The sequence below is a fragment of the Cygnus atratus genome, chromosome 2, assembly GCF_013377495.2.
Source record: "Cygnus atratus isolate AKBS03 ecotype Queensland, Australia chromosome 2, CAtr_DNAZoo_HiC_assembly, whole genome shotgun sequence".
Taxonomy (NCBI): Eukaryota; Metazoa; Chordata; class Aves; order Anseriformes; family Anatidae; genus Cygnus; species Cygnus atratus.
The window spans coordinates 11,549,275-11,563,978 of NC_066363.1; the positions used below are offsets into that span (position 1 = coordinate 11,549,275).

General features: G+C 40.1%; 1 protein-coding gene across 2 annotated transcripts in view; it reads right to left on the minus strand.

The window, feature by feature from the left end:
• The window catches only part of ADARB2 (adenosine deaminase RNA specific B2 (inactive)), a 306,450-nt gene that overhangs the window by 53,193 nt on the left and 238,553 nt on the right, over positions 1-14,704 (minus strand). For both annotated transcript variants that reach the window (XM_035564316.1, XM_035564317.1), the window contains one exon: positions 4,374-4,488. In XM_035564316.1, the coding sequence (XP_035420209.1) occupies positions 4,374-4,488 (115 nt within the window). The remainder of the gene's footprint in view (positions 1-4,373; positions 4,489-14,704) is intronic.

The window sequence follows — 14,704 nt, forward strand, 5'->3', positions numbered from 1 at the left end:
GGTTACCTTAATCTGTGACAGCAAGAAATGCTATGTCCAGCTGTTATTGCTACACACTCTGAAATGAAATATGTCCCCCTCGGTGGTCTGTCATCAGCATTTCCCAATGCCCTTTCCTCCCACTACTGTGCCTACTGTCTTTGTCTTTCTGTCCTGTAGGATTGCCAGCTTCAAAATATAAAACACAGTCCCTGGGCGTACTGGAAAAAGGCTGGTATAAACACTTGGATCACAGATACTGTCCTGAGAGCATCAGGTCCCATCTGAGCTGAAGGACCCTATGATCCTATGGTCCTTAGGCTATAAACAAGACATATAAAAAGTAGAAGAATTAGGGAATTTTTGAGATTTTTTTTTTTTAAAGATATGCCTGCTTAGCAGCAACAAGAAAATCTGGATATGAAACAGAAAGCCAAAGTCTGAGGATCTAGTCTCATGCACAATATTTTTCTCAGTTACGTTTGACTCTCACAGCTGAAATTTCAGAGAAAACCTCGCTAACATCACAAACAAGGTATATATATGTCTACATTGTCTTAAGATTTTGTTTCAAAGCTGTGGCTCCAGTTTTGGAATCCAGAATTTAACCCTTTGATGGAATGAAATCTGCTTCTTCCTGTCTTGAAAGAGTTTCTAGTGAACGTAGGGGACAAATAAATGGGAGATACATTTAAGTCCCTTTTGACTGCAACAAGTACAGATGCATGGATATGCGTGCTCTGAGCTGATGGTTTGTGGCTGTTGAGATGTGGTCTGGACTGTCTTTCCCACAGGTGAACCAATGACCATAGTTTACCAGATGTAAACCCATTATATCTTCAGAGAAGTCAGAACTACTGTGGATAGTCCGTACACAATAAAATGTAGGTTCTTGTATTAATATTATGTTACAACAGCAAGAAGACTTATTGTTCTACTTGGAGATATTCCACTTATTCCAAGATATTATTCTGCTTGGATGTGTGGGAATATGGCTTGCTATACAGGGAAGATTTGAATGCAGTGTCTTACTTTTAAAACATATTTTTCCTAGAGTAAATCATATATTTTTTGATAGAAGAATCTGTTAGAGGGCTGGCAGGTACTAAATATATTACAATCGGAGTACTGTTAAATAATTTACTTAAAACTTTCTATCTTTTTGTTTTGAAACATTTAGTTCAGATCTGTTTGTTGTTGATTTATTATTATGTTTCAATTGCTATATTACATCAGATAACATTGCATCAAATAGTATCCAATGTGATAATTTGCTCTTAGGCATTAATTCTAGGCAGAGGTTTTCAAAGATTATCTTGATATCTACTAACCAAATGTTTTGAAAACTTACTTTCACAAAAATGTATTGAGATTTAAAATTTCATAAAAATTCAGAGCAAAGCATATGTAAATACATTGAACTGCCATGCTTTTCTGACTGGCAATTTATTACTCGAGAACTTTCACAGTCAGTCAATAACATGATTTTCTAAGGTTTTTTTCTTTTTCTTGCTTTGGAATATGCCCTGGGTGCTACAGCATAAGTCAATTACAGTGCCCAAATGTAGCTCTCTTTGCTTTCCCTGGGAAACTGAAATGGCAGAAAAAATGTCAGAGTTCAGGAAAAGAAAACCAATCTAGCACACTTCTGTTTTCTCTGTAGAGATTTCTGTATTATCTCAACAGCAGTTATCACAGAATCACAATGTGCTTTTTACCAGCTTTGTCTGAAAACTCTACAAGCACAGATAAATCTGTTTCTAGTCACGATGACATTAAATTGAAATGAAGGCAAAAACAAATCAATTTTTTTACTGTAATAGTTGTGCATGATACCAAACACAACAAGACATTACCAGATTTGTTTTTGTTGATGTCATTAGTATATTGTTTGCAGAGATCTAAGGGTTTTCTGCCAAGTTCTATGTTAGAAACACGGGAAATCTGTACTTATTTGAGTGCTTGATGTGGAAAACCTGTCTGTGCCATCTTTGAACAGAGCACGTCAAGATCCTTGCTCCCTCTGGGGATGATGGTGGGGAACAGACCACACTGCTACAACTTTAGTACAGAAAATGACACAAATGGCAAATGATTCGTCTTGCCATGGCTGGCAGACGTTCTCACGCTGGAAGGAACTCAAATCTTCCTGGAAAATGTACGAAGAAAAGGCTGTTTCTAGCTTTGCATCTTCTATGAATCACATTATAACTGTGAGTTTCTTTTTTAGGCTCCACAAGACCAGGAAGATATTGACAAATTGGATGGCTGACAGATTGGGGAAATTCATAAAAGGGAATTCACAGTTAAAACAAAAGCCTTGAGGAAAATGGGTTATGAACGTAAGAACAATTATGCTTTGCTTTAATGCTGACTAAGAATAAATATGAAATAAAAATGTGCAAAATCCCACTAAAGGCATGTGGCTCATTAAAAAAAACAGTGGGGGGACTCTTTCAGTTTTTCCCCAAAGACAAGGCACAGATATCCCCAGCTGGCCAGAAGGACTGGCAGGGCTCTGGATATGCTCCTTCCTCCCCCTAGCACTGCATCCTCTCAACAGCTGCAGTTTTTAAAGTTATGACCCCTTTGGATGACTCCTCTTTCCCTAGGATGTGGGGTTTTACACTGTCCTTCCTATGTCTGCTTCTTCAGTGAGAGAGAAGTGAGACCGCATTGGCTCAATCAAGTTTGTTTTTACACCTGGGTCTAAAGGATGCTGGTGCAGTACCTTGGCAACTTTGGAATGAGGTGAAATTCTTACAAATACATGCTGAGCGTAAAAAAAATGAACAGGGATGCTGAGGACTCCCCTCAGAAACTGGTTAAAGCAACAGTTCTTGCGTCTTGTAACTTAGCCTCTTCTAAAAGACATGCTTACACTTCTTTTTTTTTTTGTTGTTGTGGTCCTCCTGCTTGAAAAGAGCTTCTCTAAATAAATTACAACACTGTTTAGATCTGATGAGTGCCATGGTCAAGAAATCTGGCTGTGACAAGGTAGCTAGTAGGCTGAGCCTAGTGTACATCTTTCACATCCCACAGTCAGTGGGACTTTCCCTTTTCTTTCTTGGTACTAAATATGTCTCCTGTGGCCCTTAGGGCTCGTAGACCATGTTGTGTGTTTGCACAAACATAGAATTATAGAATCACAGAATTTCCGGAGCTGGAAGGGAATAACAAGGATCATTGACACCAACTCGTGGCTCCACAAAGGAGTACCTAAAAATTGAACTATGTTCTTTTTACAATACATCAGAAATGGAAGTCTCCTCCATTATTGCAAGTCCTGAAGTAATGCATAAAACAATCAATGGAAACGGATGATCTGTAATGACATAATATTTATCCTGAGAACAGTTCATTTTCAACCAGAGGTGGAAAATATTTTTAGGTCAGCTTTTCTACTTCTGACTTTTGGATCTGATTGCTCACTCTTTCCATATCAGAGAGAAGAATTTATTCTGCACAGAACAGTACCTGGGCTCTGTGGTTGGAAAAGATACAGCAGATAATCCTGTCTCCATCCTGTTGCCTCACAATATTCACAATTGTTCCTACTGAATTCAGCTAATGTAGTTGTTGAAAGGAACCGGTAAGACAAGCCTGGATGAATTATACATACCCTTCTCCCGTGAACTTATCCTCTCATTTCTAAACTCAATCCACTGCTCCACACACCTGAGTGAGAAGGGATTTTATGGCAGCATCTCCACTGCTGACATCATAAATACGGAGGTGCCTGAACTGAGGTGTGCTCACAAGGAAGGAAAGGCCATTTATGCAACAGTTTCACTAAACGGATAAAGACTTCTGTATGGTATGTGCCCTTCGGGTAAATCTTAATTGGAGTGAATGTCAAATGGTGGCCCTGTTGGTAGGTACTTTCCATGGTTAGAGCAGAGCAGAATTAAAGCTATGCATGCTCTGGGTTTCCTTTCTTTGGGAAGGAAATGGGTTGAGATTTGCTTTTACTGTCGGTCCAAAATAAGGTTTATAGTGGTCTTGTACAAACAGAACTCAGTATCTCCAGATCTAAAAAAAGCAATTAACAAATAATACAGCTTTTTATTGATAACTAAAAAGAAAATAAAAACACACCACAAACAAACCACAAAAAACATCTACTAGGAAATGCAAAATAAGACAGGTCTGCATTTTGTCCTCTAAACACAGCAATGTAGGGACATATTTATGAATAAATCTTTACCTATGTTGCCAATATTTTTTGTGTGGGCTTACTTGAGGTGTAAATATTTAATGTGTCTTTTCTCTGCATTACTATTTATTTTTTCTGTGTGGGAGCAAAGGCATCCTTCAATACTGCGGACTAGGTAAATAATGTATTACTTAGTCATGAAAAATGCCAGAGGAAAATAAATGAGAGGATATCTTACCTTTGGTCATCACAATTCCTGCAAGAGTTTTGTGGCGTGCATGCATGGAAGTGAAATTGTCTGTCAGCTCCTGGAACTTCTGTGTAACCATTTGGTACACGGAGTCTGCAAAGTCCTGAAAGACACAGTCAGAAAGAATTCTTTCACTTTCTTTGATTGAAGCACCTGGGCGTTTCTGCAGATTAATCACCTGCTATCAACTGCTGAGCAGTCCCTTTTAGAATTAGGCGCCACCTACCTGAGCAGAGATGAAAGGAGCATCTCTGTCGACTACCCTCACCCCCCTCAGAAATGGCTGGTGTTAGGTTCTAAATCCAAATTAACTGAATTAAAGCGAAGGCCTGTATTGACTAGGATTAGTGGTAAAGGGAAAAGATTTCAAGATTGACTTTTCTTTAGCCTCCTAGTCATTGCTGCGGGATCAGTTCACAGAAGTTATGTTAGACCTTCAATAATTTTGTTGTAGTGAGCTGAAGAGATGAACACGTGTCCCATAAAACCACTTAGATGTGGATTAGGTACCTCCAACATCAAGGTTTAGTAATTTTCAGGATTTTTGTTGTTAAGGAATGCTAAGGAAGGAAAATTTCCATTACCTCACTGAAGCCTAAAAGCTGAGGTGAGGCCTGGGTTATACTTAAGGTGACTTACACTTAAGGTGACTTATAGTTAAGGTGACTTATTTCTGCAGTCAAGGTGAGTTTTTAATGATGCACTGCTACTGGAGTAAAACGATCTGTGTTTAATGCTGACAGAGGAGCACCATGGTCTGTCTTGTTTCTGCCTTGACTGCCATCAGGAAGAAGGGGAGGGGAACCTCTGCTTGCACTTCTTACCGAGCGGGGTCAGCACGGCCCCCCTGTTGAAAGGTCAGATTTTGCTGTGGACTGGGCTCTGCAGGCTGTGTGCTCTGAACCCTTAGGTGTGAGTGAGTTCAGTCTGCTGGGACACCTTCGGGAAAGTGGGTATTGAAGCCAAGCAGGGCAAAAAGTCTAAAAAGTGAATTCTGAAGACTGCGTGTGGATGAGTGTGAACCTAAAACATCTGTGAGGCTCCTGAGAACACCTCTGGTTGGACTGTTTCCCTATTACAACAGTTAGTATCTTTTAAGTTACTTAATCTCAGCACTTTGGTTGGCACAGAGCCTTTCAAGCATACGTTAGAGATAAGTCAGAGGAATGCTGTTTGTGAGCATGAGTTGTTCTTCAAATGCTTTGCAAGTCTGAGCATAAAAAGAAAGATCCAAAGGATTTTTTTTTTCCTTATTTGAGCCCTCTGATTTCTCATGTGAAACCAAGCTGTGCCTACAAATCCTTCTGGGAGCCACTCCTGGAGGCCAGAGCTTACTCTGGGGTGCTGGTTTGAGACCTTCTGTAATCTAGCTACTCCCAAGTGACTGTGTCTTTTTTAGTGGCTCGGCCAAGCAACAGTTCCTGTTCTTCTGGTGTTGGACTAAACTCACATGGTATAACAGGACCTCTTGAGCACCCCTGGTTGAGAGGCTGAGGCTGACATTCTCCCTCCCTCACCCTGAGAGGTCTATGGTCATGCAGAAGTAAGAAAATCTCTTTAGGAAGATCATATGTTTTTATTTTATTTTTTTTTCCTCCCTAAACTCTCAATGGCTATAAAAACATGTTGGCAAAAACACGGTATCTTAAACTGGGAGAACACACAGCTATTTTTCAGAGAAAAGCAGATTCTAATTCACAAATATTATCAGTAATACTACTGCCACTGAGCACCTCTGCAGGCTGTATGCCATATGTTTCTACAGTTTGTTGCTGAAAATCAGCTTAATTTTTAAACATTATTATAGAAAATATATGTATAATATCTAATTAAATAAAATATAAAAACAATTAGGCAACCCTCTTTTCGTAAAACCTTGAATATTTTTTCAACAGATGGTCCTTGCAAGTGATCTCGATTTGCTCATAAAGAATAGGATTTCTTCAACATGATAATTTTTCGTTGTTTTGCTAAGTGCATTTTTCCAAGGTGTTGCTCTAGGAACCAACCATTTGCCCATAATAAGGAAGGCAGTTTAATATAACATGGAACAAAATGCTCTGGCTTGGTGCAAATAAAGGAAAGAGGCATTTAAACTCATCTGTGAGATGCTCACAAAATTCTACAAAAGAATTAGATGAAAACTAAGAAAAATTATCAAGAACAGTTTGACAGTTCCTAAATGGAATTTCACTTTGACTGCATTTATACCTCTTCTAATCTAATTGTCCACAACCACCATGTGAGCAAGGTATTGCTAATACAGTGCTTCTGAAGGATGAATTTTGGGTCAATTCTCATTTGTCAAGCATCAAGGCACCCCTGTGATATAAATGCAATTATAGCTGTTTTACAGATGAATGAATGCAGGCACTAAAAGGGTGAGGGACTGGTCCAAGGGAATAGCACAGAGCCGGGCAGAGCCAGGTGTTCTGATTTCCTGATGTTCTGGCTACGTGCTCAGCGCTGGAACTCTGCCTGTCTTTCATAACATGAAAGTTTGTTTCCAAACTTGTTTTCCCTACTGGAGGGTGACTTCATCCATAGCAGAAAACTAAACTATGTTTGCAGGACTGATGTAACTGGGTCCCATGTGGTGGTCTGAAATCTGATCAGCTTTATTTAGACTTGAAAAAAAGGGGAAAAAATAAAGAGTATATCAATAAAACTATCTGCACATCATTTAAAAAAAAAAGAATCAAATCATACATTTCATCTCCTGCAGTATTACAGTTCAATCCATGCCTGCACTTCTAGAGTACCCTCCAAATCTGCATCCCAGGGCATTTTGCACTCATTAAGAGTTAATTAGCTTAGAGGCACATACAATTCCTAAAAGAATCATTTTAAAAATGCTAAATAGAACAAATAACTTTTAACTTTGGATTTAGAAATCCCTACAGTCAGAGCTTTCCTTACTTCATTTGGCAGTAGGTTCCAAAGCCAGAATGCAAAGAGACTCACTAAAGGCAAAATAACGACATGACTTCAGATAACATTTAGGGACGATAAGAAATTCAGCATTCACTGATCTCAAGGAGTGACCTGGGACATTAAAGAATAGCAAATCCATTAGATGTGAAGCCTCTTAGCTAGAATAAGTCAGGCGAATATTTTTTGTCTTGAATTCATTGCCTAAAGGGATGCCAGTGAAATCAGTAGGAGCAATGGAATACATGAATAAATGGAGGATGCAGGAAAACCAACCAGAACCATAATGTCTAATCCAAGAGGTCACTTAAGGGCAATCATACAGCCCTAACTTTGGGTATTGCAGAGTACAGAGGAGGGGAAAAGGAGCAGTCTGTTCTTCTAGGTGGAGAAAAATAAGAAGTCAAGACAGCCCTGTGAGGGGTTTGATACCCTGAGGATTTAGGCGTGTGTAGTGCAGTGTAATCACAGGGTCTTGAATAATGCAGCCCCGAAAGCTGGCCCTGTGGCAGGGCTGGGTGTAGGTTTGGTCTCCTGATGCCCGTAAGTTGCAAGATGTGTAGCGTGCTGCCTTCCCCTCTAACACACACCAGAGAAGCTATTTGTCTTGAGCCAGTCACACCTGCAGAAATCAGCAGAAGCATTTCTGCCTATTTAGAGCCTTTAAACTGGCCTTCAGTGTTTGTACAGAAACAAAAATAGTTACAAATCTATAGAATGCATACAGGACAGATATGGTGGGTAAGTGTTCTTACATTTACCCCTGTTCAGTTTATAACCTGAGATTTCATTTTAGAGATTTTCTTGCTTTACTGTTGATCAATAATCCTAGATTACTGCAAGATACATATCCAAGTGATCATTCTTGGTGGGATATAAACCAGAAAAATCCCACTATTGATGACCATTGTGAGCCTGGTTGAACTTTGGTATACAGGTTAGCCTACATTATCTGCCATAAGGAATAACTTACAAACCATGCACAAAAGAAACCAGTCTTTTGTTACTCTTCAAAAAAAAAAAAAAATTAATCTCGTAGAAAAGTTGCATTTGGTGATACCACAGTTCTTACTGCCAGATATGAGTGAGAATAAGAGTCTCCATCTGGAGTAAATACAAGAGCCAAATACATCTTGGCAGCTTCTGAACAGCTATCAGGTTGGTAGCAGAAAAAGGGAAGATTTTAGAAGATGGAAAAAAAAAAGAAAGAAAAGACTAGAAACATTCCTTGGGAAAAAGAAACATGTAATAGCAGAGAAATAGTAGCTGGGGGCAGGGGAGAAGAAAATAAAACAAATGTGGACAGTCAGAACTCTGCAAATTCATCCCGATGCTCGAACACCACCCGAATGCTTGGCCCTGTGGAAAATTTTAAGTGTTTCTCCTTGGAAAACCGGGGTCTGATCCAAAACTCCACTGAAGCCAGTGGAAGTGTCCCTGACTCAGAGATGCTCCAGATGAGGCTCAGCCTGCAAGGAAGGGAATTCAAGTGGCCAGGCAGGGGAAGCTTGGCCACACCAGCTTTTGGAGCTGTGCATGGGCACCCAGCATGTCGGGAGGAAAAACCAGGTCTGTCCAGAAGGACTGACCTTCCAGCCGATGTGTTTCTTTCAGATGGCCTGCTTTGGTTTGTCTGCATTCAAAATCTTGGCTTTTATAGGCCCTTACTTATATGTTTCTGTACAAACAATATTTGTCTCAGAGGCAATGTCTTTGAGATCAAAACTTTGCTCGTTCTTACTAACAGAGTAGGTGATAGCAGCAAGGCAAAGAAGGCTGCTTGACCCACACTGAAGCCCAAACCTGCTTTTAGTTGCACTTAGGTCACGAACATTGCCTAAATGCCCACTGTCAGTGGTGGAATCAACAGGTACCTGTTCAGGTGCCTTGCAGAAGAAAGAAAACAGACAATACTAAAATTTCTGATGTGAGAAAACACTGTGAGACACCACAATACCTAATGAGCTATATTTTATCACATAAAAGTAGGCTGGAAAAATGAAAAATAGACGTCATTACTAACTAAAACTGCACTGTGTTGTCTGAGGAATTCATCTGTCCTTGATTACCATATCAAATTACCAGTGTTATTCACGCAGGAAAATTAAACTTTAGATCATACCATTACAGAATCAAAAACTTTTAGTCATTTCTCAGCACTAATATTTCAAATGGCATAAATAATTAAATGTGTTCAAGTTTGCAATGGCAGTCTTCAGGGTAAAACTGACATTCAACAGGAGTAGTAAGGATATTAAAATCAATAGATTATAAAGGAGAAAGCCTTTAGTAAACATTTTCTATTGAAATCCTGTCTTAGGGTTTACGGGGTTGAAATATCAAAAAGGTTAGATTTGCATATGGATGGAAAGAAATACTCTACTATACAGATATCACCAAGGGCTCTGTTTCTCCTGTCTCCCAAGTACTTTATTTTCCAGAAAATTACTGACATTTGGGGGTAAATGTTGAACACGATGAATGGGGATCGGGTTGAATTAAGTTCACAACTTCCTTCACTGATAAAAGGAGATGCACGCCTACTTCTATTTACTGGCCAAGGGGGAAACAGGCGCTCTTTGACAGTGGGAGTTTGTATTTTTTTCCTGTGGAGTACTCTCGCTGCCTAAATGGGAAGGGAGGAAAACAGCACAGCGAATATCAGTCCTGGAGTGCTGGTCCTGGTCAGGGTGCGCAGCAAATTGCTGCTACACAACACACTTTTTCCCAGGCTTGTAAATAAGTTTGCTGTAGCCAGTTGGAGATTCATCACTAAGAGATTGCACCCTAGAGCCAATGAATTAGTCAGGCTCTTCCCAGGCACTACATCATCTTCAAGACGCAGCCTTGAGAAGAGAAATGGCAGAGGGTCGTGGGCTGCCCTCCCCCATTTGTCTGCTGGCATCAATTTCGTGTAGCCAGGAGCTCCCCCTGTCCATTGGGAAGGGCTGAACCAGGACCAAGAGAAAGGAGCAGGCAGGGGTGGCCCATGGAAGGAGGGAGGGCGGCAGGTCGGAGGCTGGGTTCACTCCTTCCCGCAGCCGCAGTGCAAACTCCTTGCTTTACCACGAATACCGCTTCTCTAGAGGTAAAAGGGGGAGATTTTTACCCTCCTCACAAAGGAGGCAAATAGCATTAACAGCAGCGAGAACCTTCTAGCAGGGTCATGCAGGTACTTCTGGAGGCTGCAGACACTCACAACCCTCATAACTCAGCCGTCCTTCAGCGTGCACAGGCATTTACGGAGTATTACTCAAAGAACAAGGCATTGCCAAGGAATTCATTGTGGTCCTTTCCTTGAGATGTGTAGTAATTATTTCTCTCCGATCTTAACTCCTACAGTATTGATCATTATGTCTGGTTCTGGCTTATCCCTCAGGGCCAGCATATATGGGCTTTGTTTTATCTTAGATGGACGTGCTTTTATTTTGTCTGGCTGTATGTTTTCATTTCAGCTGGACGTGCTCATATATCCTGTGTACATCCTGACTCAGAGAGGTCTCCTCATTCGCGCTCCTCAGAGGGGACTATGCTCGTGCTGCACAGGCAGCAGCTGGGTACGCGTTCCCACACCGAGCTTCTAATGAAAACTCCAATAACAATAACACATTTCTGACACTGAATATCCTCATGGTTTTCTTATCAAGATTGATGGGGAAGATCAACTGCTCCTATCGATTCAGTCAAAAGAATCACTTTCACCAACCCCCTCAACTGTTCATGGTCCTATTACAAAAGTTTTAGCTACATGTGATGCTGTGTTACCCTAATAAATTCCTCATTTCTGCAATCACCAAATGCTCTGAATTTGCTCTGCATTTGTAAAGGCTCGTCCGACCTCGGCTGACTTGGACATCTTGTCTGGACTGTGCAAGGGGCTCGTGGGCTCAGAGCCATCATTTGCTGGCTGCTTGCCTCTCCTCCTCTCACCCCGGCTGGAGGCTGATTGCTCTGCTAATTTTCCAGGCCCCACAGAACATATTTGTCTCCACACCATTATTTATATCATTAGTGATCATTTACTAAATTTCAACGCTGTGCTGGCTGCTGTATGAAGCAGAGTTCAAAGACAGACACTGTGCAGCAGATGAAAGAGTGACAGAAATGCATCGAAAGACCCTGGAATGGGAGCTGGGATAGAAAAGTCTTTTCTCCACCCAAAGATTTTTGGGTTTATCAGTAACCCAGAGGCTTTATGAAAATGATAGGCACTTCCCTGACTAGAGTTGGGAGGATATAGCATGCACAGAGAAATTAAGATGGGACAAAGGATGAATGGGAGGGTTAGTTAAAGTCCTTCTTTAAGTCCTTCTTTTAAGTCCTTCTTATGAATGGCAAAGGGGTACTGAACAAATGTCACTTTTTTTTTTTTAATGTTTATTTATTTATTTATTTATTTTCACAAATACCAAGTCTGAAATGGGGAAAAAAGAAACTTTCATTGGGACATTTGGAGACGGATGGACAAATTTGGAAAGAGATAGCTATGATGTGAGTTCTGCTATATTGAATCAACTCCTAAATTTGTCCATAAGTACAACTATGTGATCTTGTAAATGAGATTAATCAGTGCTAAATATCTAAAGAGAAATTTGTAGCCATGGTGGGGAGCAATGAAGATCAAACAGGAATTTATTCTAAGAGCTCAGTGAAAAAATTGGTCTGTTTTCTCAATATATCCCTCGACTACAGGATATCGATCAAACTTAATATAATGTATCTTTTTATTTGTTTCAGAACCCCCTGGAGTGGCTGTAAGAAAATAGAATACATAAAATAAGCATACTATAGAAAAAGGAAGTAATGTAAAATCCAAATGCCCCAGCTCCTCCAAAATGTACGGTTTTCTATTTAGTAGCAAAACATTTCGTATGTAGGTTTAATTAGAATCTTTAAATTCACATTAGTGTGTTAATGTACGGATGCTAACAGATGAGCCCCTCTATTTGAGGTTGATTCATTACTGTCTGCATTCATCTTGCTCTAAAAAGATGCTACCAATAAGTACCATTTCAATGAATTTAGAGGAAACAAGCTTTTCCACCGACACGAACAGTTGTTCCCTAAAGGAAGCCATACTCAGCTTCCAGCTTCTGCTGCTTCTGAGTACAGCCCTGCATTTATCGCTCTGGTAATGAAGGATGTCCACACCAATTTTGCAGAATCATTCTTGAAGTCAATACCGCACCTGCTAACAAATGCCGGAAAGGAGGGGTAGTTTGTTTGCTTTTTTTTTTTTTCTTTTACTGATCCTTAACCCAAAAGCCTTCTTCCTACAGAAACACGCATAAGGTTGGCTGCGAGTGCTGAATAATTCAAAACAATGAAGTAGTGTTCACTTTGCAGCCTTGTGCCTGCTTTAGGACAAGCCTCAGGTGTCAAGCTGTTGTACACCACAGATATTAAATTAGCACGAATGGGTTTTCTTTAACTAGATAAAAGCTCTATAAAGCCACCAGTGCCTGGGAATGGCTAACTCTGTAAAAAGGCTTTTATGTTCCCTATAAATACCTAGATTTTAGATTCATATTATGAGTCGTATCTCTTTAATAAAATCAATGCTTTATCTGAGAAATGTCCTTTCAGTTTTCTGTTTCCTTGCTTTATCTTAGGTGCATTAAAATGTATATCCTTTGGAAACTAACAGGAGCAAACCCCTTATCACATACAATACTCTTGGCTGTTTGAGGTCCACTCTCTTCCTACAGCCTAACCAGTCAGCAGCTCTTGGGTACATATTGAAAGCAGGGAGAGAGCCGTGCTTGCTCAAATCCCTTGAGCACCACTTGGAAAATCTACGCCTGTGTGTTTATGGTTCTCATTAAGGAGCTGCACCATTAAGAGCCTTCCCCATTACACATATGCTTTGTTAGATAAAGTGGGGTGCAGGCAGTGTCCAAAACAAATTGAATCTATTCTGAACTGCTGATCCCAGCAAGGCACTGCACAATTCAACTTTCTGAATCACTGCAGAGGTGTATAATACACTACTTGGCAATTACGATACAGACATTGGAATTTTTCCTTTCTTGTTAAAGATCTTGCTGTCGTTTGCTGTAATGATTCTCGAAATCCAGCTGTAACCTTGCTAGCCACCTTTCCCTTGGCTGGGAGGGGTATTAAGACAAACTACATTTTATGTTACCTCACACTTCTCTGGGCTTCTCTTCAAACGTGTAATTAGCAAGGATAATTTTCCTCATCTGTTGTGGTTGGGGTGTGTGTGGCGCCAGAGCTAAAACCAGTCCCTTCCTCACTTACTCTTCTTCACTGGACAAACACAGGTCATTAACATGACATTGCTGAAATTAATAAAGGATTTTACTGTTGCATGTTGGCTGAGAACCTGCACTGGAAGCTAAAAATTCAGCATTAGTTTTAGCCCATGATGATCTGCCCCCAGATGGATGAAGTGCTACAGTTTTCAATTACAGCTCAGATTTCTTACTGCAAATCCAATCTTTAAGAAAATTTCCTCATCATAAGAAAGTGAGTTGTTCACTGTGGCCAACAAAAGAAGAGCTTCCTGGGAAAAACAAAACAAAGAATACTTGGATAAACCTAGTAATTAAATTCAAAAGAAATAATTTATATTTATTTAACTGCTTAGAAAAAAAATCTCAGAGCAGTTTACCTACAAATTGTCCAAACGCTGTAAGATTTGTCAGATAGGTAAGTATATTTACTCCTATATAACTGATGATTAAATTGAGAGGTAACCAGCTTTAATATTGTGCTCAGGTAAGTCAGTGTCAAAGACAAAAAATAGAATATGCAATTCTTCCTTTAAAAAAAAAAAAGAAAAAAAGAGAAAAAGAAAAAAGAAAAAAAATGCATAACGAATAAGAATATATGTATATACGAATAAGAATAAATTTCTTCTATCAGCACACCACTCCTCTGGAAGGATACCTCTACAGGTCTCTGAGGTGTCAGGGGATACATGTCTGGGCTCCCGTGTACAGCCATGGGATAACACAAGAATGTCCCAAAATTCAAACAACTCCAGAGAGAAATGTGGAACAAACCACAGTTTCCCACCTTCACACCCAGCTCTCATTATCTATAAAATTGTGTCACCGGTGTGTGTATTAAGGTAATTGCTGGATGTTGGCTCACTTACTAGGATGCACGTACCCTAAAGGGCACCCTAATAAGTGACATCCAGCCAGTTGCTCTCTCCTGCACTGCTCGCAGGCTCCTCAACAAGAAAGAGCTGATGCACAGCCTTGTTCTGCCCTCTCTGGTCCACAAAACTGTCCTGGGGGGACTGTAGCACAAAGGCTGTAGCTTCTTGGGCTCAAGAGCTAATATGGAAAACAAATCAAAAGTATTCTGCTCAGAGCCCCTGGAAATAATTAAGGTAAAAAGACAGAGAATTTAGGGCT